Source organism: Gopherus evgoodei, chromosome 23 (genome assembly GCF_007399415.2).
Source record: "Gopherus evgoodei ecotype Sinaloan lineage chromosome 23, rGopEvg1_v1.p, whole genome shotgun sequence".
NCBI classification, from domain to species: Eukaryota; Metazoa; Chordata; order Testudines; family Testudinidae; genus Gopherus; species Gopherus evgoodei.
This window is the reverse complement of record NC_044344.1, coordinates 1,273,625-1,300,705: the sequence shown is the minus strand read 5'-3', so window position 1 is coordinate 1,300,705 and position 27,081 is coordinate 1,273,625. Positions and strand designations below refer to the sequence as shown.

General features: G+C 62.6%; 1 protein-coding gene across 1 annotated transcript; it reads right to left on the bottom strand.

Annotated features, from left to right (window-relative positions):
* Positions 1–1,826: 1,826 nt before the first annotated feature.
* On the bottom strand, positions 1,827–21,692 carry LOC115639174 (serine/threonine-protein kinase 17A-like). The gene is made up of 7 exons (XM_030541625.1): positions 21,448–21,692; positions 12,676–12,888; positions 8,717–8,861; positions 8,352–8,478; positions 7,948–7,996; positions 6,314–6,493; positions 1,827–6,017 (listed from the first exon to the last, which is right to left on the bottom strand). The coding sequence occupies exons 1-7, from the start codon at positions 21,540–21,542 to the stop codon at positions 5,732–5,734; spliced, it is 1,095 nt and encodes a 364-aa protein (XP_030397485.1). The 5' UTR covers positions 21,543–21,692; the 3' UTR covers positions 1,827–5,731.
* Positions 21,693–27,081: the final 5,389 nt, after the last annotated feature.

Here is a 27,081-nt window from a genome sequence, read left to right as displayed (position 1 = left end):
GCCAAAACCCACCAGCCAGCTGCTTCTCTAACAGTGAACACCTGCCCCAGGGCCCCAGAAACCGGGCCCGGAGAGTCCAGCATCCGCCTCCCGTGCCCTGCTGGGGGTGCTGGAGCCGCAGCTGGTGCCAGGGCAGGGTGCTGACAGGGCTGAGTGCGGGCTAGAGCCAAGGAATGTCTGCCCCTGGCCAGCCTGTCCAGAAAGCCAGAGCGAAGCCTCCGGCCAGGGCTCTGCCCAGAATGGGTCAGTCTGTCTTGAGTGCGCCCTGGGCTATTGCAGCCAGATGTGCCCTATCGGTACCATGGGGCAGCCTGGGGCAGCCCTGACCTCCCCCCAAGTTTGCTGTTTCTTGCGTTTCCTTCTCTCTGGGCCTGTGGGCTCCAAGCCCAGCCCCATCACCTCTTGTCCCACAGGCAGCAGGTCCTGCCGTGGCCAGTGGCTGAGGAAACTGCAGGCCAGCCGGTCTCTCCCGGCCATGCCCCCACCCCCCGCTGTCCAGCCGGTCTCTCCTGGCCATGCCCCCACCCCTGCTGTCCAGTGGGGGAGTTGGCTAAAGCGGGGCAAGCTGCTCTCCGGGGACTTGCTTCCCCCTAGGCTGATTAGCCCTGTCTGCATCGGCCACTTCGCCCTCCTGCTGCAGCGGCACGAGAGTGTGGGGCTGTGTGGCTGGTGCTTGCTGGCCCCATGGAACTGGGATTTTCACCCATCTCCTTGGGTTTCAGGTCAGTGCTTGGCTCCCTGGGGAAGGATCCTGCTTAACTTTACTCTGTTCCAGCTATTTCCTGCTCATGGAGCCCTGCCCCCCTCCCTTTAGTGCTGTCTGAGGGGCACCAGCCCTCTTGGCAGCTGATTGCTGGCTGCAGGCAGGAGTAGCACAGCTGTGAGCTCCCAGATTAACTGGTACCCTGGGGCATGCCCCCATCCGTCTTTAACAGTCGCCCCGCTTTCCTCGGCCCATGTTCCTCGCACCACAGGCCCCACGCAGCCAGAGGCTGAGCCCCCCGCAGGGCCACTGCTGATCGTATTGGGGGGCCTCTCCACCAGCTGTGTTCGATCGAACAGCCTCCGCTGGCAGGGCCTGAGCCCACAGGTGTGTCTAGGCCTGGCCCCTGGCAGTGCCTTCCCTTTTCTGGACTGGGTGAGACCCCAGTATCCACCCGGCCAGCCCTGAGGCCTGCACAGCTGGAGCCACAGCGCCCTGCTGCCCTGGGGTGGGCATGGTGGGAGCAGCTGGGGTGGCAGGGTGCGCCTGGCCCCTCAGGGGAGTTCTCTGGCTCCTGCCCCACCATTCTGGGAATGCTGCCTGTGGTATTAACCTCACAGCAGCTCTGCTCTAGCCAGGCCCCTGGGTAATGGGCCTGGGGGAGTGGCCCCATAAGCCACTTCCGGGGGGCCAGGAGCGGTGGGTGAAAGCAGCCTCTTGTGCCGTTGCTCCGTCCTGAGGCGTCCCCTTCTCGTGTTCCTCCTGTTGCGGGCACTGCCCAAAGCCTGGGCCTGTGAGGAATCCCCTGGCCTGGCGCCCAGCGTTTGGAAATAGGAGCCTGGGGTTGGGAAGAGAGCAGGACAGTCTGTATCTGTTCTCTGGGCTCACCGCCCCTGGCAGGACATGCTGCACCCGGGCCCCTCCCTGGAGCACAGTGCCACTCGCCCAGGGGTGGCTCCAGGCCCCAGCATGTCAAGCGCATGCTTGGGATGGCAAGCCACTGGGGGTGCTCTGCCGGTCGCCGCAAGGGCGGCAGGTAGGCTGCCTTTGGCAACTTGCCTGGGGAGGGTCTGCTGGTCCTGCAGCCACAGGCAAGCCACTGAAGGTAGCCCCCCTGCTGTGCTTGGGGCAGCAAAATAGCTAGAGCCGCCCCTGTACTCACCCCCGGGCACTGGCATCTTCTCCAGCCCTGCTCCCTACTCCTCCCAATGGGCAACACCCTCCCTTCACCCCTGCCCCCACTAATGCTGGGGAGGGGAGTGCACTCCTCACCCTGGCCTCAGTACCACAGGCCCCAGGAGCCCTTAACCGGGCTGCAGGGAGGGTTCCTGCATCTCAACCGCTGCCCTCCCATTTCCCACCCCTATTCCCCAGCTGCGCCCAGGGGCCCATTTCGAAGAGCTGCTAAAGGCAGAGATGAAGGGAGGCCCCTGAGGCTGGCAGATCAATCCACCTTTCCTTGCCCTTGGCAGGCTGGGCACAGCTGGGGGGGTGGCACACTGCGAGGGGGAGGGACAAGACCTGGGGCAACCTGGTGCAGTGCCTTCGAGCCCATGGGGATAACCAGTGACAGGGCCAGGACCCCACCTTGCAGCCTGGGCTCTGGGGAGAGAAAGGGCCTGAGCTGGGGGGGAGGTGGAGGCAGGTGTGTGGCTCAGAGCCACAAAGGCTGTAACTACAGGCCCAGGTTTGGGGCTTTGCTCACTGTCCCCCAGGCATGCCCCCTAGGTAAGCTTACCTGGCCCACCCCATGGCACCCGGCTGCCCATGCACCTACAACCCTGAGCAGGGCCCCGGGCTCCAGCCCTGACCTCTGTGCAGGGAGACAGCAGGGAGCCTGGCCTTTCCTCTGGGCCAAGGCATGGCCACAGCCCTGGCATCCTCCCTGGAAGAGTGGCTGCCCAGAGAGCTCGGTGCCAGCTCCTGCCTGGGGCCCGTGATTCCCCTGCCCTGGGGGCGGGGCGGGCTGGGTGCCAGGGGAGTGAGGGTTGTGAGGCTGGGCTCCTGTGCACCGGCTCTGCCCTTGGAGTGATGCTGGCCCTGCAGGTTCCCATGAACATGCCCAGGGCAGAGGAGGGGGGAGCTGCCTGCGCCCCACCCCAGCCTGGAGCTGCACTGCCCTCTGCTGCCCAGCACTGCTCCGGGCGCAGACGCCAGGCCCGGCTGCCTGCACCGACCGACCGGCAGTGCTAACGCCCCACCAGCACCCTGGGATCCCTGGCTGCAGCCCCTCACCTCGGCGGGGGCCGCGGCTGCCTTGGCAGCAGGATGGAGCTAGGCCAGGCACGAGTGCGAGGGGCTGTTGGCCTGGCACGCAGGGATCAGGGCCATGCACCGCTGAGCACTCGCTAGGTGACAGGAGTGGTGCAGCCTCTTAACAGCAGGCTGGGGCTGGGCCTGGGCTGGGCAAAGGGGCCTGGGGCGCACAGCTGCCCCACCCCCAGGGGTCCAGCTCCCCGTGGGAGAGGCAGGGGCAGCTGCCCTGAGGGGCTTACACGGGGGACAGATCCCAGTGGGAGCACCAAGGCTGCAGGGCAGGGATGGGGTGAAAACGGCCCCAGGAAGAGCTGGGCAGCTGGGACTCAGGCCCAGGGCAGACAGCGCTGGGCAAAGCCTGGAGGGCGTGGCTGGGCATGGGGGTGCGGAGAGGAGACAGGACACTGAAGACCCGCTGGGAACTCCTGGGGGCTGGCTCCCTGGAGCAGGGGCGTCCTCACACACTTGGATTTTTAAATCTCGAGGGGCTGGAGGGCCTCAGGCTGCCTGCCCTCTGAGCATCGGCCTTCCTGGCAGAGCGGGCAGGCATCCAACTAGCTCGTGGCCACATGGCTGGGCCCCATGGGGCGGGGTGTTGTGGGCGCTGGGTGCCTGTACCTGGCATGGAGACGGGCTGCCCAGCAGACACTCGGTGCTAGCAGACTTGCCTACCTGGGCTGGGCAGGGCTTCTCACGGCAGCTTATGTGGGAGCAGAGCCACCGAGCTGGGGGGAGGGGGCTCAGCCACCACCTGTTCCCAGGAGCTGGAGGCAAGAGCCAGCCCCAGGGAGGACGGGGAGGTGAGCACCTGGGTTTGCTCCTTCTGCCCTAGGTCCCAGCTCCTGCAGCCACAAGCAGAGCTGGGCATGAGTCAGGCCATGTCCCACCAGTGCCAGCTGTGCAAGCTGAGATGGGGGCACCCCATGTGCTGCCATGTGCATGTCCTGAGGGACACCCAGCATTTCCTGGGCGCATCCCGGGGGAAGAGGGTGAACTGGTGCCTGCCTGGCAGAGCAGCAAACCCTGCTGAGCTCCCCTGTGCCTGGCAGCACCAGACTGGCCAGGAGTGATTGCGAGGCAGTCAGGGCGCTGGGCTGTCATGCCCCTGGCAGGGAGCTGGGTGCTTGGCATGCCAGGCTAGGAGCTGTGGGGCTCAGCCCCCCCATGCGGGCAATGGGGGCTAAAAGTCACTTGCCATCTCTCCAGGGAGCTCGTCACACTGGGGACACAGCACCTACCTTACGCACCGCAACTTTGCCTGGCTGGAACTGCAGCCCCGATGGGGCCTCAGCCCTTAGGGGCCGGGGAGCCCCTGTGACCTGCTCACTTCAAAGCCGGCAAGTGTGAGGCCCCAGGCAGCAGGTCACTGGGGCCTGGGACACCCGCTCCTCCCAGCCACAACCCCTGCACCCCTGCCCTGCCCAAGCTGCTTGCGTGGAGCCCAGGCTCCTGTCTGGCGGGGAGAGGTGTCCCCTGGGCAGCCTGCCTTAGCCATTGCTGGCTGCAACACAGCCCCTGGGCAGGAGAGCTAGGCCCTGGGCCTGTCTGGGTGAGAGTGGAGCCCAAGTGGGGCACGAGGCCTCTGGGAACCCCCTGGGGAGGAGCCAACATTTTTATAGATATAAACTTTAATCCTTTAGTTCAAAAAAACCAGGCAAAGACGTGGCAGCCGGCGGCACGGTCCCTCCTGGGGCGGCCGCAAAGCCCAGTGCCAGACGCGGCTGCTGCCCCATGGGCTTCACTTGGGGGGAGCCCAATGGTGCCATCTGCTGGGCCAGGCACCCGCTGCAGGAGTGCCTGGTTTGGGGCTCCCCCTCGAGTCCCTGCCTGGCGGCCTGATGCCAAGGTGTGAACACAGCAGAACGGGGGCGGCTCCACTTTACCCTGCAATTGGCACCTGGACCATCAGAGAAATCTGGTGGCACTGGCAGCTCCTGGTGCCATCTGCCCCTTGCCCTCCCCAGGCCTCGCCCCATGGCCAGCACAGCTCGTTAGTGTAGCCAGCCCTCCACCTCACCCCGGCCCAAATAGTCAGTAACTAATTTGCTAATTCAGAAACCAGAGGCAAAGCGTGGGTCAACTGCCCGCATGGGGCCGGGCCAGGCACTGGGGCCCTTCCATGCCCCACAACAGGATGGAGCGGGGCATCCCTGTGCCGCAGTGCCCGCTGGCAGGGCCAGCTCCCAAATGGAGTTTCCCGGGTTCCGAGCTGAGCAGCCTCTGCCCCGCTGGGCCCTGTGCTCCCGCTGGCAGCTGCTCTGGGGGAAGCTGCTGTAAATTTCGGGTTGCAGTTTGAATGTGGGGCTCGGGGGTGACCCTCAGGGCTTTTCCATGGTGTTTGTCTCCTGTAGAGGCCACAGGGGTTCAGTCTCTTCCTGCAGCCACTGCCTGGTCCAGCTGTGCGGGGCAATGATACCCCAACAAGCTCCCGCTGGTAACGGGTGCTCCCGTCCCCCATCACTGACACTGGGGGGCTCCCCTCCCCCACAGTGACCCACCCTATCCCGTCTGACAGGCTCTGTCCTCCCCTGCAGTGCTATGTACACAGGAGTCGTGGCTGCAGGGCTGAGCAGCCGGGTGCCCGACTGGCTCCCCCAGGACCGAGGCAAAGCTGCTCCTGCTCCCTGGGAGCCCCCCACTCCGGGGGCCCGTCCCTCTCGCATCGAGGGGCCCCGACTCCGGGACAGGCTTGGAAATGTGCCCGGCAGGCCTGGGGCAAGTCCGGCGCGCTGCTCTCCAAGGCAGCAGGCAAAGGGGTTGCGGGCGGCCGGCTCAGAACACCAGCTCCTGGGCGATCTCCTGCAGGGCTGGGAACGGCTTCCGCACCCCAGCCAGCTCCGTCTCCCGCACCTCCAGGCCCCTCAGCTGGCGGCAGGGGCAGGGCATCATGTAGGAGGCCACCAGCACCAGCTCTTCGTCCTCCTCAGGGCCACTGCTGCCCTCGCTCACCGGGGCCTGCTCCAGATCAGCCTGCGCTGGGGCCGCCAGCTCCACCGCTGGGGCCGGGGCCGGGTCCAGCCAGGGGTGCTGCAGGCACTGCTCAGCCTTGGCTCGCTTCCTGCAGGCAGGAGGGAGGGGATTAGTGCTCTCAGCCAGGGAGTCCTCGGCCCTACCCCTGCGACTGCCTCCCTCCCGCATGGCCACCCCAGGGCCACCTCCGAGAGTCCAGCCTTCCTCCCGCACCACGCTCACATTGGGCGACAGCCCGGCAGCCAGCGGAGCTGGGACGAGCCCCCCTCCCCAGGACACGTGCAAGGCCAGTTCCAGGGCTGATCTCCCAGGCGCGGGAGGCTCTGGGCCGGGCGCCACATGCCCGAGGCTGGCGTGACGAGGCCAGGGGGTAGCGGCGGGTACCTGGGGTTCTTGACAAGCAGGGAGCGGATGAAGTCGATGGCCTGGTCCGAGATGCCCTGGAAGACGTCAGGCGGGAACTGCACGTTCACCTGTGAGATGTTCAGGAAGGTCTCCTGCTTGGTGTCACCCAGGAAGGGCGACTCACCCGTCAGCATGACGTAGGTCAGCACCCCGATGCTCCTGGGGAGAGCCCCTGGGGTCAGAGCCAGCGGGGAGCCCAGCGGGCCAGGGCCTGGCTCCCACCAGTGCAAGCCGCCTGGTCTGTGAGTGATGGGAGGAGGCACAGCCCCCCGCAGCCAAGGCCAAACTCATGAGACTCAGTCTGTGCTCACCTCCCCTCCCATCCCCTCCCCAGACTGAGCCCGGCCCCTGTGTCCAGGGAAGCCTGAGGACGCCGCTTCACCCCTGCTCCTCTCCCGGACGCTGGCAGGTTCACAACCATGGGCTGAGACTCCTTCCCAGAGCAGGAGAGGGCCTGTGGGGGCTGATGCTGGGGGCATGGAGGGGACATAGCCCTGTACCCCCCTCAGTGGCTCTCAACTGCAGTACTGGTTGTGCCACGAGCGGGCACTGCACCCACCCTGTGGGCTCCCCTGCCTCTACTACAGCTGGGTGAGGGCCAAGGACGCTGGGGGCAGGGCAGAGCACTTTCTGGGGAGAGTGTATCTGCAGGGGCAGGGGACATTCGCCCCATCTCCCAGGGTGTCCCGTGCCAGGACAAGCAGGAACTCAGTTCCACGGATGACGCGCTGCGAGCAAATGCTGCAGCTAGCTGGTGACCTGCAGCAGGGGAACACCACCCCCTGCCTCTTTGCACCAGCCCCCCATGTACCGTTTGTGACAAAGCGGGACTGTTCTTAATGTTTCCTCTGACTACTGTGTGGGTGCCTCAGTTTCCCCTGTGCATTTCTTAAGTCTCTAGGTGGTGGGATAAGGAAGTGTGATTGCTGCAGAGCAAAGGGCCAGTGCATATAAATGGCGAACACTCTGTCTCCTGGCAACTGATGGCCCGGGGCCCTTCCCCCCTGCCACGGGATGCTAAAGGTGTTGGAGAACAAAGGAATCAAGTGACCTCCTGGCCCGGGAAAGGAACAAAGCCCAGAGAAGGAGGGGCTGGAGGGGGTTTCAGTTTGGGGCTGGCTGGGGACGAGGAGTCTGGCTCACTGCCCCCCAGAATGGACCCGGCCAAGGGGTCCGGTTCGCTGTATCTACAAGCTCTGTTTTAGACCCTGTTCCTGTCATCAAATAAACCTCTGTTTTACTGGCTGGCTGAGAGTCATGTCTGACTGCAAAGTGGGGGTGCAGGACCCTGTGACTTCCCCAGGACCCCGCTGGGGTGGACTCGCTGTGGGAAGCACACGGAGGGGCAGAGGATGCTGAATGCTCCAAGGAAAGACCCAGGAGGTGAAGCCGTGTGAGCGTCTTGCCCTGCGGACAGTCTGCTCCGAGGGAGAGGAGGCTCCCCAAAGTCCTGCCTGGCTTTGTGGGGAGCAGATCCAGAGCGTCACCCAGGGACTCCGTGACACTGTTACCCTGCCCCCACGCCCCAGGAGAAAGGACAGAACCCCTTGCCCCGCATAGGCCAGAGCTGACGCCTGCCCCTAGGAGAGGGCAGAGGGACCCCAGAGACCTACCACATGTCAGTGGCCGTGCTGATGGGCTCATAGCTCAGGACCTCGGGAGCTGCAAAGAGAAACGTAGGGGAGTTACGGGCCCTGCCGCCGGTGCCAGGTGGTGCCAGCACCTCCGCCCCAGCTGAGGAGGGTGCCCAGGTCGGCGGTGGGAGCAGAGGGTGCTGGAGGGGGCAGCAGCTGGGCAGCAAGCTCAGCACAGGTGTGAACGGGCTCGGGGAGGGGGCGAGACCCATGCCCAGTCCCTGGCTCTGCTGGAGCCCTTGGGCCCACGGCTCAGAACCCAGGCGCTTGGGACAGATTCACCCCCGTGGAGTCACGACCAATGTCTGCAGCCCAACAAGGATGTGCCCCCCCGCCCCCCCAGCCTGTCCCCGGTCTCTGATACCCGCCGCGGTGCCACCTACCCACATACTCCGGCGTGCCCAGAATCTCGCGCACCTCCCGCACGGCGTCCACCCGACGCGATAGCCCGAAGTCCACGATGCGGATGTCGCCCAGGGGGCTGCTGCTGGTCAGGAGGATGTTCTGGGGCTGCGGGCAGAGGCAGGGTGTGAGCAGGGAGGGCCGGGACGCTGGTGCTGGGGCAAGGCAGGGCTGGGCTGGCGCTCCACTCCCCCTGCAGCGATGGGGGGTGGGAGGGACTCCACCACCACAGGGACAAGGAGGGTTTCCGGGAGCCCTGGGGGAACCAGCCCTTTCTGAGCTGTGTCCACCCGTCCCGCCCTCCCGACAGACCCTGCTCCCAGTAACAGCCCAGCCCCGCTGGTACCTTCAGGTCCAGGTGGACGACGTTGTGCTGGTGCAGGAAGGCGACGCCGCGCAGGATCTGCCGCACCAGCCGGATCACGTCCTGCTCCGTGAAGGCCTCATCCTGCTCTGCTACGCACTGCTGGAAGATCTCCCCGCCAGCTGCGCTGAAGGGGGGGTGAGGACGGCAGGTGAGCGGGAACGAAGCCTTGCCGGCAAATGCCCCCCCACAGCCATGAGCACCTGCGCATGCTAACCCCCCTCCCCAGGACACGCTAACCCCCCAGCTCACGCTAACAACCTCCCTCCCCCCGCACATGCTAACCCCCCAGCACCAGCACACGCTAACCCCTCTTTCCCCAGTGCAGGCCTAGCTCTGCCACCTGATTCCCAGCCTCCCCCTCCACCCTGGTGCTAATCTCTAGACCTGGCCGCTCCCCTCCAGCGCCGGGAGTCGAACCCAGGCGTCCGGACTGCCTGCTTGTTTCACAAAGGGCCGGTGGGCAGGGACCCCTCAGGGAAGGGCTCCACCCCCATTCCCTGCATCAGCACAGCCACCCTGGGGCCCCGTCCCCGTCCCCACTGGGATCACAGGAGACAGCTCTTGGCAGGTCGCTCTACTGCCCCGCCGCCAGTGCCAACACTTGGCCTGTTCCTCGCTGGTTACGTAACCGCAGCCCCAGCACCCAGAGGGCAGGGCCATGCCCGTCCCAGCACCCGGCTCAGCCCCGACAGGGCGTGCAGGGTGCACGGCTCAGCCCCGTGGAGCTGCTCATGCCCATGCTGCTGACCCCTAGGTGCCCCCAAGGAGCCAGGATGCTGCACGTTCCTGGGTGCCAGCCAGGCTGGTTCCATGCCAGGGGTGTCTCCGCAGCTCTGCGCAGGACGCTCTCCAGCCTCTGCCAGCAATTAACCAGGAGCCGCAGGGGCTGTTTCTGTGCCACCAAGCCCATACAGCTGTTCCCCAGCCTCCTGGCAACGGGTCCAGGCGTGCCCAGGCCAGGAGGGAGCCAGGGGCTGGCCTGCAGGAACTGGGAGAGCCAGAAACCTCTCTGGGGAGCCTGCACCCACAGGACCATGAGGGCATGAAGGGGCGGATATGGCTTCAGAGCAGGCCCGAATCCAGGTGCCTCAGCAAGACAGGTGGGTCTTTGCCCATCCCCGGACCTGCCACCCCAGGAGCCTCTTCCCAGACTTCCCTTCTGGAGAGCACAATGTGCATCACTGGTGCTAACCCCAGCGCAGGCTGGCTGGCCCTTTAAAGGGAGCTGGGCTCGCTGCTGGTCCCAGCTGGCTGGGATCAGAGCGGTGATGGCCCGCAGGGGCTGAGACCTCAGTTTGCATACAGGAACCACAGAGAGCAGCTGGGCTGGGCTGTCGGGGGCTCTGGGAAGGTGCGTGGGACACAGGGCTCTACTCTGGAGACGGCGAGGTAACTCTGAGGGGACTAGCCGAAGGGAGCCCAAGTGGGGTGAATGCACCTTGGTTTTGTTTGGAGGTTTGTTACCCTGGAAGGGGACTGAATTGTGACTGAGGCAGTTGGAGGAGTGAACCTGAGACAGGGAGTGCCTGAAGTGCCATGCTCAGCCAGCAGGGGAGGCTAGCAGGTAGCCACGTCCCGTGGCACCCGCCTGACGCTGGGAAGGGAAGGGACAGATCGTGGCTTTCCTGGGCTGCAAGGGGCCGGCTCCCTAGTGCCGTGGCTTTGTGTGCGTGGTAGCAGCTGGCACAGGCATGGGGCCGTGGGTTCTGCGACTGCAGGAACTGGGGCCAATTCCCAGTGTGGGCCAGGCCACAGAGGGGGTCACTCCAGGCTGAGCTGCTCCCCAAGTCTGGGGGGACTCGCTAGGTGACATCAGAGGCAGCAAGGCTCAGTGGTGAGGGCCCTGGCCTGGGTGTCTGAACACCTGGGTTCTACTCCTGACTTGCTGTGGGACCTTGGGCCTGTCCCTTCCCCTCTCTGGTCCTCTCCCACCCTTGTCTTGTCTATTCAGCTTGTAACCTGTGGGGCAGGGACTGTGCTAGGTGCTGCATGTGTGCGCCGTGGGGCCCTGATCTCGGCTGGGGCTCGTCAGCACTGCTGTAGGAGCAGAGGGAGCATGCTGACGGGCAGATTTGCACTGCTCACCTCACGCTGTGGTTACAGCGAGAGCAGATGACAGCCCCGCTCTGAGCACAGAAAACGTGCACAAAACCACGAGCTGCTTTTGGGAACTCGACGCCAAGCTAGCGTCGCGTTTCAGAGACAGCCACCCACGCGCCTTTCCCCGCAGCCACCCAGCGCGCTGGCGGTGGGCAGGGGCCAAGGGAGAGCAGAATCCCTCTGCCTTTCCAAGGGACCCAAGACCCACACGGCCAGCGAGGCGCTTTCCGAAAAAACCCAGAGCGGCTGCAAGCTTCTGTTTCCGCTCGCGTGCCCAGCGAGGAGGGGTGCTTTTGCCAGGAAGGCCCAGGTCTCATAGGGTCCCCCAGCTATCTGGTCAGGTGCCTGCTGCCAGCACCACATCAAGGGCTGTGTAATTAGCTGGGGTTTATACTGGCACAAGGGTCTGGGGTAGCATCCACGCCCAACGTGCTGGTTACCCAGATGCCCAGCCTGCCTCACGTGCCCATGGCACCATGTCGGCAACAGCCAGCGCCAGCCCAGCCCCTCCCGCTTGTCCCAGGGCCAGCGAGGGGGGATTCAGGAGTGTCATGATGGGTCCCAGCATCTCTGGGTCACTGGTTCCGACCCGGCCTGAGTGAGGAATACCCCTAGGCCTTGGTCCGTGAAGACCGAGCTCTCCCTCCTCCCTGGGGCAGGCTGGGCTGGCGCCCCACCCCACCAGCCTTTGGAGGGCAGAGAGTGGGACCATCCAGAGGACCTGCCAGTAGTGAAGGCTTCTTTCCCACTGCAGTGGGGCAGCTGGGCTCCTAGAACCAGCCATATCCCTCCAGCAGCACAGGGTCCCCACCCCATGGTCCGCCCCACGGTCCCTTCAGCCCTGTGGTCTGTGCAGGGGGGGTCCCTGTAGCGTCACTTCTCTCTCCTGCCACTCCCGTCCCGACGTCACTGTCCAGGCACCACCTGATTCTCTTTCCCGGTAAAGGAGCCTGGCCTGGTTTGTGCAGAGGCCCCAGACAGGAAGCCGCGCTGTCTGGGGACCCAGCTGGGGCCCTGTGGTGGAGCCGTGTGGGCAGGATGCGGCCCCAAGCTCAGCAGCTGCCCGGAAAGGGAGCTGAGAAACGAGGCTGAGGCTGTTTCTCAGACACGCTCTGGTTAAGTCACTTCCTGCTGCGCTCAGCCCCAGCCATGCAGCCAGCCGAGGCAGCAGGTTTCAAGTGCAGGCGCTGGGCAGGACAGGGAGCTGGTGCCCTGACGCAGGCCCTGGCACAGCCCGTAGGTACCCACTGTGCGCGCTCTATGGACAGGCTGTTCTAGAGCCCCGGAAAGCACTTTCTAGGCCACAGGAGGCTGCAGGGCCCTGATCAGAGACACTCCCCTGCAGCCCCAAGGAGAATCACAGAATCTCAGGGTTGGAAGGGACCTCAGGAGGTATCTAGTCCAACCCCCTGCTCAAAGCAGGACCAATCCCCAACTAAATCATCCCAGCCAGGGCTTTGTCAAGCCTGACCTTAAAAACCTCTAAGGATGGAGATTCCACCACCTCCCTAGGGAACCCATTCCAGTGCTTCACCACCCTCCTAGTGAAATAGTGTTTCCTAATATCCAACCTAGACCTCCCCCACTGCAACTTGAGACCATGCCCTGCTCTGTAGAGGGTCCTGCCCCTGCTGACCCCACTGGCTGGACCAGGGAAAGGACCCAGCCTGCAGCCTTCACCCTGCAGAGCAAGGGGCGTGTATGGAGGGGCTGGGGCCGAGACCAGCCAAGGGGTGAGGCAGTGTGGGGACCCCGCTGGGCTCAGTGTGGGGCCGAGGAGCGAGGGGGCCCCGTCTGCCCAGGCCCATGGCAGCGAGGAGCCCCTGCCCGGCACTCACCACTCCAGCACCAGCACGATCTCGGCAGGAGTCTCGTAGACCTCGTGCAGATCCACCACGTGGGGGCTGCGGGCGGCCAGCTCCAGCACGGCGATCTCGTTGATGATGTCGAGCCGGCAGTCCTCGCCCTTGCGCCGCTTCCGCAGGAACTTGGCTGCGAACTCCCGGCCCGTGGCCTTCTCCAGGCACTTCTTCACCACCGCAAACTTGCCCCTGCGGAGAGGAGCCATCAGGGAACTGAGCAGGGGCTGGCCCTGGCCCCTCCATCATCATGCCCCCTCCCCATGCAGCACGGCCCCCCTGCCCTCCCTCCCTTCCTCTGCAGCCAGCCCCCCATGAGCCCCTGAGCTGTGAGAGTCACAAGGTGCAGCTTCCGCGACTCAGGGACCTGGCGCTGACAGGGAGGCCCGGCAGTGGGGAGCGTGGGGGGGGGTTTAGAGGGAGGGCGGAGATGGCTCTACTCAGGGCAACCAGCCATGCTGCTGGGAAGGGGGTGCACGGGCCTCCTCAGTGTCATGCACCCCAACAGCTAACCCAGCCCCCAGCACTGTGGAGACCCTACAGCTCCCCTGAGGCCCCCTGAGCAGGGGTAAGGTCAGGTACCCCCATTATCCACAGCACGTCCAGGAACAAAGCCCAGGCCTCCTGCTCCCTGGCCTGTCCCCAGTCCCCCTGCCAAGGGAGTGCCCTGCAGATCTGCACCTGGGGGAAGGAGTCACCAAGCCAGGGCAGGGGCAGCTCCCACCCTGCAGGCAGAAGGGGCAGGAGCAGCAGGGAGGAGCCAGGATCCTGGGATCTCGCCATGTAAACAGAGACGTTCCCTGCTGCCGTTTCCAGGAGCCCCTCGTCTAATGGGAACCATGTGGCCTGGGCACCAGGCTCAGCTCCCGAGCAAGCGGCAGCTGGGGGAATCCCAGAACCCCAGCATACAGTGCCGCAACCACAGCCCCGAGGGGAGCGGGCACAGGCCCACTTGCGCTGCGCCCGCCATACCCCAGGAGAGCCTGGGGCAGCAGCCAGCAGGAGCTCAGAGACGTGCCAGCACTTCCCCCACAGGCTGTTTGTGCCACACATGTGGGTCCCGACCGACCCACACGGCTCCAGACACATCCAGACAGCAGCCACCCCTCCTGCGAGCCAGAACCCCCTGCAGCCCAGGATCGCAGCCACCTCCTCCTCACCCTGACCCCATAAGCTCAAACAGACAAGTGGCCTGGATGAAGCTAGCAAGAGACAACAGGCCCCTCGCCCGGCTGCTCCCCCAGTGTCCCTGTTCGCACCACTGGACAGAACTGGACAGCTGCCTCTCCATGAGCAAGTCACAGCCCAGCCCCAAGCCGCTCGGCTGTTCTCAGGGCGACCTCTGGCGACAGCCGCTTGGCCCCAGAAAGTTTGGAAATGGCCCCGACTCAGAACTTCGTGCCCAGAACCGAGAGATTCCAACAGCTTCTGGGTGGCTGCTTGTAAACAGCCAGGAAGGGAATTTGCAAAACGGAGAGACAATGACGCTGCTGGAAGATTCCACACACACACCCCGACCCCTTAATCCTGCCTCCACCCCCCTGCTAGCCCAGCCCTGGACTCCCCACCCCCGGCTCTGCCAGGGCCCCTCAATCCTGACCCCCAGTCCCCTGCCAGCCCAGCCCTGGTGTGCTTTTCTCACACACCCCAGGTCAGTCTCAGCTGGGAGTCACCCTTAAAAGCTGGCCCAGGGTTGCTGGCTCTCCACTAGGAGCCCACAACCTGCCCTGTGTCCCAGGGCTCTCAGGGGAACACTGGGTCATGGGGGGCCAGTGCACTGATCAGCTAGCCCCAGCCACTCTGGCACCTGGCGACTGGCATGAGCATGGCAGGACTCCCCTCTCTGAGCCCAAGGCTCCCTGCAGGGTCACTGAATGCCTGCAGACATGGGCAGCAGCAGCTCTGCACCCTCCCGGGCCGGGCCAGGCCAGGCTGGGCTCAGCAGTTTGCGGGGGGCATTCCATGCAGGCTGCAGCCCTGCTGGATTGGGGCCCAGCTCAGCTGTTGCCACCAGGGCCAGCTCCATGGCTTTTGCGCCCCAAGCAGGAAAAAGGGGAAAAAAAGCCGTGATTGTGATCAGCTCTACCGCCCCTGCTTCAGCAGCAATTCGACTGCTGGTCCTTCCCTCCGAGAGGGACTGAGGGACCCGCCGCCGAAGACCCGGACACGCCATCAGCCGCCCCAAGCAGTTGCTTGCTGGGCTGGTGCTCGGAGCCAGCCCTGGTTGCCACCACAGCAGAAACACCCCTGCCAGCTCCCCCCACGAACGTATCCCACCAGCCTGGCACTGATAACAAAGGGAGCTGGGGAGTGGGGGGGAGGAGGCTTCCTCCAGGCTGAACCCTCCAGTTTATTCTCAGACAGCCTGGGGACCCTGTGATAAGCTCGGAGCTCCTGGCCTCCCTGACCAGGTGCACAGAGAAGTGGGGCAGGGGCTGCCCCGAGACAGCAGCAGGAGCAGCTACCCTGGAGCTGCCACGCTGGACCTCCAGCCCAGAGGCATGCCCTCCCGGCAGCCCCAGAGGCCTTTGCTCCAGCCACCACCCAGCTAGAGGTGCTCCCTTCCCTGGGGTTCAGCCTGCTGTCTCTCCAGTGTGCCCAGCCTGGGCTGCATGGCCTGGGCTGTCCCAGGATTCCCGGCCTCTGGTCCCCAGAGGTGGGAGCCTGTTCGTTGCCCCTAAGCGAGCGGAAATTGGACATGAATGCATCTCGCCGCAGGAAGCAGCAGGGACAACCCCCCACCTGCTCCTAACTGGACCCCAGCAGCCAGGGCAGCTGAGGGAGAGCCCAGCCCCCACTCTTCAGTCCCACGCTGTGGGGCTCATCCCAGGGTGCCCCGTGCTAAGCTGGGGCAGATGAGACAGGCTCTGCCTGGAGGAAATGCGCCACCTGCTTCCATGGCTTGTGCTCCCAAAGCCAGAGGGGCAAGTGCAGCAAGCGGCCAGGGGCTAGGTGCCCGAAAGGAGCCCTCCCAGGCCCTGCTTCCCTCTGTGCCCAGGGCAGGGCCTGCCGGGAAATGCAGGAACCAACAAGTTCCCAGCTCTGTGCTCAGCCGGACTCCCAGGTGGGTCCTCGAACTATCGCTCAGCTCAGACAGTGGCAGGGGATGGGCATGGGGCTGCACAGCCCAACAGGGCCCAGCTGCTCTGAACCCAGCACTCTGGGGCGAGGGCAGGTCTTTCCCCATCAGAATGGACTTGGCTCCTCTTTATGCACATCCCAGCCCAGCCTGATGTACTCTCCCTGCTCGAGAGACCCAGAACAGGAATGGCTTGGTGGGGGGTGGAGGGGGGTTGTAGGTCAGGATTGAGGGGCACAAGTAGAGGTTGCCCAGGGGGGTAGTGGGGGCTGTGGGTTGGGGTACAGGGGCACAGCAGAGCTTGTGTCTGGGTTGCCCAGGGGGGTAGCAGGGGCTGCAGGTTGGGGTACAGGGGCACAGCAGAGCTTGTGTCTGGGTTGCCCAGGGGGGGTAGCAGGGGCTGCAGGTCGGGGTACAGGGGCACCGCAGAGCTTGTGTCTGGGTTGCCCGGGGGGTAGCGGGGGCTGCGGGTTGGGGTAGCGGGGCAAAGCAGAGCTTGGGTCTAGGTTGCCTGGGGGGGTTGCAGGGGCTGCGGGCTGGGGTACAGGGGCACCACAGAGCTGTTGCAGGAAGTTTGCCCAGGACCGGGCCTGGCTACAGCCATGGGCAGTTTGTCTCTCACTCACAAGCTCTGAACTTCATGCTTAAATTCTTCTGAAAAAAAACACACGGAGGGCAAGAGCTCCTGCAGGCGTCGCTCCCTGGAGGGAGGGGAGCTGAGCTGGCTGCACAGCCCCCACTAGGGTTCTGGTTGTTCATCCCGGCGGTGGAAGGACTGTGCACTGGGCTGGACACTGGAGACCTGGGGTCCGTTCCCGTCTCTGCCACAGACTCTACGTGTGGCCTTGGCTGAGTCCCTTCATCCCTCTGAGGCTCAGGCCCCAGCTGTAGCATGGGGGTGGTTGTTCCCTTCTTTGCACGGAGGATGGGGGGACACAAACCACCGGGGACTGTGAGGCTCAGATGCTGGAGTGGGGCAGCTGGGCATATCATGTGGCTCTGCCAGAAACAAGGGGCCACGTCTGGGCTGCACCGGTCACAGGCACAGACGGAAAGAAGCCTCGGGGTGACGTTCTCAGGGTCGGAAGGTGGAAGCGAGCTACTATCCCCCTGGTGAGGACAGGCAGCAGCCAGTGTGGACCAGGATAAGAGGCGGCTGGCACAATGGCTCAGACGGTGAAATGCCAAGTCCTGGCCCAGACTCCAGGCAGCGAGGGCACCAGGCTCTAGCTCAGAAATAGCCTCCGCCACAAGAACCCAGCAGCCGCCGTCTGTCCCGGACAGACTGTGCTGCTAAAGATAGCCAGGGTGGGTACCGGCTCCGGCCTCAGCCCTGGGGAATCCAGGGCTGCTTTCAGAGCGCCAGCAGCCTGCTAAATACAGAGCGCTACCCCATGCCGGTGGCTGCCCGTGCTATGCACAGGGCACGTCACCTGCTCAGCACCCTGTGACCCTGATCAGTGCAGAGCCACCAGGGCCCAGCTCAGGGAGATTTGTCTCGTCTTGGCTAGCAGGAAATCAGCAGGTAGCAAGCAACTCGCTCTGAGCAAGAAACCGCACCATATTCGACTTCCAACTGCAGAGCACTGAAATGCTGGGGGCCCCCCCTGCAACCAGTTCCCCCCCCCGCCTGGCACCGGGCAGCTACAACCAAACTGCACTTCAGCAGTGTGAAAACCAGAGTTTGGCAAAGCCAGGCACCAGGGGATGGTCTCAGGGGGATGGAGGTGTAGGGCTCCCTACCCGGGAGGGTGGGGGTTACAGGCTCTCTGCCCTGGGGGGCAGGGCTCTCTACCCCGATGTGTGGCTGCGGTGTGTGCAACAAGAGAGATTCTCCCTTCACCAGAAGCTGCTGTATTCCCCTCCCCCTCCCCAGGCTCCCAGCCCGATCTGGGCACTTTGGGCTGGTGCCAGAAGCACCAGCGAAGGGAGGAGATGGGCCAGGGAAGGTCCTTCCCGTGCCCCCCAGGGGTTTATTTGATGCCCCGGAGTGGAGGGAGATCTCAGTAGCATCCCCCCACCCCCTAGTCCGTGCTGTGGCCGGCTCCCTGCTGCAAGCCTGGCCCCGGGGTCAGCCGAGGACACTGGCGGTGCCAGCAAGGCAGCCTCCCCACCCCAGCCCCAGGCGGCAGAGTGAGAGACAACCCCCAAGGGCACTTCACCCCCCATCCCTGGATCTCAGCCAAGCGCTGCTGCCACAACCCGCCCGGCCCAGGCTCGTCCCCTGCCTCAGTGGCCCTGGGCTGTGACTCTCCTGAGATCAGGTTTGTTCACCCCTCCCTGGCCTTCCTCCGGGCACCAGCAGTGCGGCCCCAAGTAACCCTACACGCATGGCCCCCGGGGCGCTGGGAGCCCCCTGCCACCTCCCACCACCACCGCGGGCGCTCGCAGCCGGGGGACAGGCCCCGAAACAGCACTTGGGCTACGCTTCCCGGGGCGGGGAGACACACAGTGACACCCGAGCCACTCACACACTGTAACACACACACACACAGTGACACCCGAGCCACTCACACACAGTAACGCACACAGTGACACCCAAGCCTCTCACACACAGTAACACACACACAGCCACTCACACACAGTAACACACACACACAGCGACACCCGAGCCACTCACACACAGTAACACACACACACACAGAGCCACTCACACACTGTAACACACACAGTGACACCCAAGCCTCTCACACACAGTAACACACACACACAGCCACTCACACACAGTAACACACACACACAGCGACACCCGAGCCACTCACACACAGTAACACACACACACACAGAGCCACTCACACACTGTAACACACACAGTGACACCCAAGCCTCTCACACACAGTAACACACACACACAGCCACTCACACACAGTAACACACACACACAGCGACACCCGAGCCACTCACACACAGTAACACACACACACACAGAGCCACTCACACACTGTAACACACACAGTGACACCCAAGCCACTCACACACAGTAACACACACACACAGCCACTCACACACAGTAACACACACACACAGCGACACCCGAGCCACTCACACACAGTAACACACACACACACAGAGCCACTCACACACTGTAACACACACAGTGACACCCAAGCCACTCACACACAGTAACACACACACACAGCCACTCACACACAGTAACACAGACACACACAGAGCCACTCACACACTGTAACACACACAGTGACACCCAAGCCACTCACACACAGTAACACACACACACAGCGACACCCGAGCCACTCACACACAGTAACACACACACACACAGAGCCACTCACACACTGTAACACACACAGTGACACCCAAGCCACTCACACACAGTAACACACACACACAGCCACTCACACACAGTAACACACACACACAGCGACACCCGAGCCACTCACACACAGTAACACACACACACACAGAGCCACTCACACACTGTAACACACACAGTGACACTCAAGCCACTCACACACAGTAACACACACACAGCCACTCACACACAGTAACACACACACACAGCGACACCCGAGCCACTCACACACAGTAACACACACACAGAGCCACTCACACACTGTAACACACACAGCGACACCCAAGCCACTCACACACAGTAACACACACACAGAACCACTCACACACAGTAACACACACATACAGCGACACCCGAGCCACTCACACACAGAGCGACACCCGAGCCACTCACACACAGTAACACACACACAGCGACACCCGTGCCATTCACACACAGTAACACACACACAGAGCCACTCACACACAGTAACACACACACAGCGACAACGAGCCACTCAGACACATTGTAACACACACACAGAGCGACACCCAAGCCACTCACACACAGTAACACACACACAGCGACACCCATGCCATTCAGACATACTAACACACACACACACAGTAACACACACATAGCGTGACATCTGAGCCACTCACACACAGTAACACACACACACAGCGACACCCAAGCCACTCACACACAGTAACACACACACAGCGACACCCGTGCCACTTACACACAATAACACACACTCAGTGACACCCGTGCCACTGACACACAGTAACACACACAGTAACACATGCAGAGTCACACTTGTGCCACTGACACACAGTAACACACAAACACATGCAGAGTCACACTTGTGCCACTGACACACAGTAACACACAAAAACTTGCAGAGTGACACCCGTGCCACTGACACACAGTAACACACAGTAACACACACACAGTGACACCCGTGCCACTGACACACAGTAACACACACACAGTGACACCCATGCCACTGACACACAGTAACACATGCAGAGTGACACCCGTGCCACTGACACACAGGAACACACAGTGACACACACAGAGTGACACTCATGCCACTGACACACAGTAACACACACACAGCGACACCTGTGCCACTGACACACAGTAACACATGCAGAGTGACACCTGTGCCACTGACACACAGGAATACACTCACAGTGACACACACACAGTGACACTCACGCCACTGACACACAGTAACACACACACAGCGACACTTGTGCCACTGACACACAGTAACACACAAACACATGCAGAGTGACACCCATGCCACTGACACACAGTAACACACAGTAACACATGCAGAGTGACACTCGTGCCACTGACACACAGTAACACACACATAGCGACACCCGTGCCGCTGACACACAGTAACACACAGTAACACATGCAGTGTGACACCCGTGCCACTGACACACAGGAACACACACACAGTGACACACACAGAGTGACACCCATGCCATTGATACACAGTAACACACAAACACACACACAGCGACACCTGTGCCACTGACACACAGTAACTCACAGTAACACATGCAGAGTGACACTCGTGCCACTGACACACAGTAACACATGCAGAATGACACATGTGCCACTGACACACAGGAATACACACAGTGACACACACAGAGTGACAATCATGCCATTGACACACAGTAACACACACACAGTGACACCCGTGCCACTGACACACAGTAACACACACATAGCGACACCTGTGCCATTGACACACAGTAACACATACATAGCGACACCTGTGCCATTGACACACAGTAACACACAAACACATGCAGAGTGACACCCGTGCCACTGACACACAGGAACACACAGTAACACATGCAGAGTGACACTCGTGCCACTGACACACAGGAACACACACACAGTGACACACACACAGTGACACCCATGCCATTGACACACAGTAACACACAAACACATGCGGAGTGACACCCGTGCCACTGACACACAGGAACACACACATAGTGACACCCGTGCCACTGACACACAGTAACACATGCAGAGTGACACTCGTGCCACTGACACACAGGAACACACACACAGTGACACACACACAGTGACACCCATGCCATTGACACACAGTAACACACAAACACATGCGGAGTGACACCCGTGCCACTGACACACAGGAACACACACATAGCGACCCCCCCCCATTTATTCACACACTGCTCGACAAAGTCCCGCCCGAGCTGAGCGGTCAGGCACCGACACAGGTACAAAGTGACACCCAGCCCGCACCTGCCAGCCCCGCTCCCGCCCCGGCTGCCGCGGCCGGCGAGGGGCTCCTGGTCCGGGGGCCCGGGGCCCGGCTCACCTGCCCAGCTCCCTGCCCAGCAGGGTGTAGCTGTCGGCGAACCGGTCGGTGCGGATGCGGGTCTGGGTGTGGGCGGCCATGCCCTGGCGGCTCATGCTGGACGGGGCGCCCGGGGGGCGCTGCCCGGAGCCCGGAGCGGGCTGGTGCGAAGCGCCCGGGGTTCGGTGCTGGCCCAGTCCCAGGCGAGGCGGCCCGGCGGGGAGAAGCGGCTCTGGACGGGTTGGTCCGGACTCCAGGGGCAGCTCTGTGCGCCGGGCCAGCGGCTTGCAGCGAAGTCTGGCTCGGCAGGGCGGTGGGGGCCGCTCAGCCGGGTGCCACGGGCGGTGTCTCCTCCTCTCGGGGGCGGCTCCACGCCCGGTCCCTCCCCCTGTCTCGCTGGCGCCGGCTCGCTGGGGCTGGGGGGTCCGTGCTGCAGACCTTGCCTGGGACGGGATGGGCCCCCACGGGGGGGAGGGCTGGGACGTGGGCACCCAGGTGAGGCCTCCTTGGGAAGAGGCAGCTCTGTGCCCCCTTCTTGGGCACAGGTCAGTCGCAAAAGCACCACCTCTACCTGGCACCCGCCCCTGCCCCCAGCTCACTCCCCAGCCCGGACGGGCACCCGCCTCCACACAAAACAGGCACAGGCCTGAGGGCGGGACAGGAGCAGCCCTGCAGTAACAACCCCTTGTTTGCTAGGTGTATTGCACTCACCCTACAATAACAACCCGGTGCTATTTAGTATGTGCTGTGGTAAGGGGCCCAGGCCCCACTGAGAATCAGGCATTGCTCAGGCTCCTGGGATGCTAGAGGAATGGCAAAGCCAGAGCTAAGAAGGGAGGTTTCACAGACATTCCTCCAGAGAGGAATTCTGGTGCCCTCAGCAGCATCCAAACAGCCCGTGAACAAGCACCAGCGCCCTCTTCCCCTTCTCTTGCACCACAAGCTACAGAGACTCCCTCTCTCATGCGCTTTAATGGAGCTTGGGGAGAGAGAGCGGGCTGGTGCACCAGTGGGGCAAGGTTTGCATTGGGCTCTCCCCCATCCCCACCCCCTGCAGCACTGCCCATGTGTTTCTGGCTCTGTGATCCTGGTGCTTAATGAGCTGCAGCAGAGAACTCCCTTGAGGCAAGTGTGCAAAGCCCTGACAGGCTGCATGGGTCTGGAGCAGGCCCTCACGGGACAGCTGCCACTGCATTTCAATCCAGGCTGGCCACCTGCCTACACCCAGGGTGAATTTCACCCCATGTGCTCAGAATTCCTCCCCAGTTACTAATCCATAAGGAAACCGGCACCTGACACCACACTTGGGAATCCCTGTAGATCACGGTTAATTACAGGACGTGAAGGACGTCATCGCGATGATATTTATAAAGCTCTGTCACTGCCTGGGATTGCTCCAGACAGAGCTGGGAGGAAGAAGGATGCTTTTGAGCTGCAGTCTAACAGAGGAAATGACTCTGAGTGGGGGCTGGGTGGGTGGAGCAGCACCCGTGAGAGACACACCCACCCTCTGCCATCACCCTGCAAACACAGGCGCTGGGCAGCAGAGCTTTGCGGGACCCTGCATCCAGCACTGGGATCTCTGGGCCCTTTCAGGCCGACAGCTCAGCTGTAGGGGAGCCTGGTTCCGAGGCGAAGCCTCAGAGAAGAGGAAACGATTGAAGGGTTTCGGAGGAAACGTCGTACAGCGAGACTCAAAGAGCTCAAGCTGGTCAGCATCTCAGATCAAAGACTGAGTGGGGACTTGGGCACAGCACATGTCACAGGGAGAAAATACCCAGTGCCAACGGGCTCTTGAACAGGGAAAGGCAGAACAGGAACCAATGGCTGGAAGCTAAAGCCAGACAAACTCCAGTTAGAAACAGGGCCCTGGGCGATTAACCACTGGAACAAGCTTCCCAGGGCACTGCTGGGTTCCCCATCTCCTGGGGTCTGCAGGTCCTGACTGGTGCCTCTCTGGACGATGCTTTACTCAGAGCCCAGCTCTTGGGCTCAGGGCAGGGGAACCGGGGGGAACTTTCTGGCCTGTGCCACGCAGGAGGCCGACCAGACAATCTAACGGTCCCTCCTGCCTTAAACTCCAGGCATGTATTAACCGCAGTCCTACAGACGGGACCCAGCTCCAGCCAGGCTCTGAATCGCTTTGCTCTGATGTCATTCTGCAAGGCAGGGTCTCAGCCACCTAGCATGATGTCATTGTGGCTTTAGCCAGTCAGCCGCAGACATTACCCCATTTGGAGCGGCCCTGGGCAGGCCCAGCTGGGATCCACCTGGCCTTCCTGCTGCTTAGAAGCCTGCGCAGTAACTACCCAATTCCCAGGGATGGTGATAGGGCATCTCATGGGCCCATCTGTCTGGTGCCCAGGGTGAGAGCTCTGCATGCCAGCCCTGTGCCCTCCTCCATTCCCAGCCAAGCGTAGCTGGGAGGGAAGCAAGGAGGGGTGTGTACAGGGTCAGCACTGCCCCCAGGCTGCAAAGGGAGCTAGCCAGTGCAGAGCGAGGCCCAGCAGGAGGATCTGGATCCAGAGAGGCCACACCAAGTGCCAGTGGACAAGGCAAGGGGCAGAGTTTAGTCTGACTCCTCTTTGGAGCATCCCATCACAGTCCCACCAGCTGCTGCCTCCAGTTCTCCAGGTCCCACCCGTTTGTTTCCCTGACTCAAGTTATCAGAGTAAAGTGCAGCCACGTGGTCTGACTGTCCCCAGCAAGGCTCTGCCCAGTTCCGGGAACCGTGCACAGACGCTGCTCTGCTGGGGTCAGGCTGAGCCCCCTGGGACCTGGCCGGGCTGGTGTTCAGCGCTGGTGAACATTGACTTTGCTGCTTCTCACCTCAGCAAAGCTGGTCGGGCCTGTCTGGCGCTGCCTGCTGGAGGGAAGTTACCATCTGAGCTTCTGCCTCCAGCACCAGACCTGCCAGGAGATGCGGCAGGAATCAGAGGGGCCAGTTCTCAGGCTGTGACTGGCCGCAATGCCTTGGAGAGGAGCGAGGAGCCAACCAGAGGTGCAGGTGGAGAATCACCCTGGCACTTCTAGGACACCTGTCTCCCTAGGGGCTTTGCTACCATGCACAGAACCCACCTTTTCCGTCAATGAAACGGTCCCATCTCTGGGGTAGGACACAGCCTCTGCTAGGGGGCAGGACGCTGTGAAGTGGGGCTCCAGTGAGGAGGGATCATGGGAGAGGCATTGTGCTGGTGCCTGATGGATGGCCCTGGAGATGGGAACGTTGTCCCCCCAGCAGGGAGGGCACAAGCCTTGCCCTACTACATTATGGGCCACGGATCAGCCCCACAGGGCCCTGCCTATCACTAGCTCCCTACCAGCCACTCCCTGCTTCCAAGGGCAAATCTTGATCTGTGCAGCTTAGGGCTCTGCCACCCCCCAGCTCTGCTGGTTGTCCCTCAATCCCAACCTGCAGTGTCTCCAGGTGCCCCTTGCAGGCTGGGTTGCTGGGCCGGTGGCACCATGCCCCGCACGCTTGCTGGCATCGCTGCTCAGTACAATTCTCCTGCAGTTTTGTGGTGAGTGGCTCCTGCTGCTGCAGACAGAGCTGCCTGTCTGGACTCGTTTGCGACTGGGGAAGGGAACAATACAGCCCCACGGGCTTGTTACATATGGCGCAGTGCTCCAACCCCCCCCCCCATCCTTCCCACTGGCCTGTGGCACTGGGCCATGCAGGGAACTGGCTGCCAGGCTGGGAGGCCCAGCTTCCACTGAGTGCCCATCAAGAGACACCAAGCCCATCCCAGCTGGGGACCCCCTCCCCGCTGCCCAGCTGGTAGGAGCCACAGCCAGGGAGAGGACAGTCCCTGTGCAGCATGGAGAGCGAAGGGACTGGGTGGCCCAGCAGGCCCCTGCCAAACCCAGAGTCATGGTCCTGTCCAACCGTGAAGGAAAAAGGGGGAGTCTCTGCCCTGGACTAGCCGTGGAGCCTCGGAGGGCAGCCGTGGGGCAGAGTTGTGGCCTGGGGGCTGGCCGGGGGATAAAGCTCCATAAAGAATCTGGCTCTGTGAGGTCAGCACCAAATGGGGACACGAACGCTCCCTAGTCCCCTAGAAACATCCCAAGGCTTGAGGCCGACAGAGCCAGCCAAGGGCCTGCACTGGGGCCAGGGATCCGGTGACTGGGTTCTGCACTTAGAAGGGTGAGGATCCGGTAATCGGGGCCCAGCAGCACCGTGGGGTTCCTCAGCCCATCTTGGGGGTGATTAGGCAGCGGGTTTAATGACGGATAATTGGGGGCTGGAGGAGTTTAGTGCTGATCTCCAACAGGGCTCGTTATATGCTGCCTGACAACCTCACTGACCTGGGGTAAGTCTTGCACTGAGAGGTACATGGGCCCTCCCCCTCCCAGGAGGGTCGGCCCCAGGCTGTGCTCATGCAGCCTCACTCCCTCTGCCAGGCAGTGCAGCCATGTCGCATGTAGCCACCCTTGGAGCCCATCCTGGCCCACCTGTGAGCAATGGCCTGGCTAGGGGGCTGCCTGGCAGCTCATTGGCTAACGAGGACTTGGGGCTGGCAAAGGCTGCCAGGTGGTGGCCGGAGGAGGGGCTCAAGGATAAGAGCTCCAGGGACCTTAACAGGAGCTGCTGGCTGGTGAAGAGAAGTGAGTACGAAGGGGCTGGGGGGACAAGCTGCTTGAGGGCTAGAGAGGGCCTGATGCGTCACCCAGCTCTGGGGGGAGGCAGGATTCAAGGCCTGCATGTGGGAGGTGACACTGGCTGGCATTAGCCCCCAGCCAGAAGAAGGGCTGGATATTGAGGGGCTAACGAGGGGGGGTTGTACCCTGTAAAAGGAGTTAACCCCACCAAAGAGGCCTCTTGTTCTTAGACCCTGGCTCTAAGTATCGGACTGGCAGGGAGCTGAGGGCTGGCATGGGCAAGGCCACCAGGGTGTGTGCTGGAGGCTGATGGCCCATCACAAGCTGCCTCTGGGCTGGGACCCAGCATCAGCAAAACAGTTCAGTGCAGTGTGACAGGCAGGCAGTGATGTGGCTGGGCTGTGGCATGGCATGATGGCTGGGCAGTGGGGCAGCACAAGGATCTGGGGGGCTTTGCCAAGGATTGAAATGCCCAGACTGTAACTTGACTGGTCCTGGGGTTCTGGTCAAGCCACATGGGGATCAATATCCCTGTTGAACCGATGGGGGAACGAGCCCAGACTCAGCAGTGACCTTGCAGCTTGGTTTAGGGAGCAAGAGGTTCTTTTGGGTCTTGGGGTGACAAAGAGCAGATACTCCCTGGCAAGCTGCCCCCCCAGTGCCCAGGAATAGGCTGGCATAGCCGTGCTGTCTGCCATGCGGGCTCAGGCCCGTGGGTCTGGGTCTGAGTGAGCAATGTTGGTGCTGGGACAGGACCCCCAGGAGAGACCAAACCTGCATGTCCTGGCCATTGCAGCTCCTCCTCCAAAGCAAGAGCAGGGCTGGGGCCAGTCCTGGCCTCGGTCTCGCCCCCGGGCCTGAGCTGCCCCTCCCCATGGGGAAGGAGCTGGCGGGCTCAGAGCTGGCCCGGATTCCCCTGGCAATGCTCAGGCATTTCCTGCCTGGCACACTTGCCCCAAATCTCATGAAAGCCTCTCCACTTTAATTCTTTCATGTGTTATTGTGGGTGGCGGTGCAGTGGTGACTGGCTCCGGGCTGGGCCACAGCTCTGCCCCC

Coding starts and splice junctions, on each gene's coding strand:
- LOC115639174 (XM_030541625.1), bottom strand. CDS start 21,542: ATGAGCCGCCAGGGCATGGCCGCCCACACCCAGACCCGCATCCGCACC. Junction 8,862..12,675: donor ATCGTGCTGGTGCTGGAGTG/GTGAGTGCCGGG, acceptor CCCCCCCTTCAG/CGCAGCTGGCGGGGAGATCT. Junction 6,494..7,947: donor AGCACGGCCACTGACATGTG/GTAGGTCTCTGG, acceptor GGCTCTCCCCAG/GAGCATCGGGGTGCTGACCT.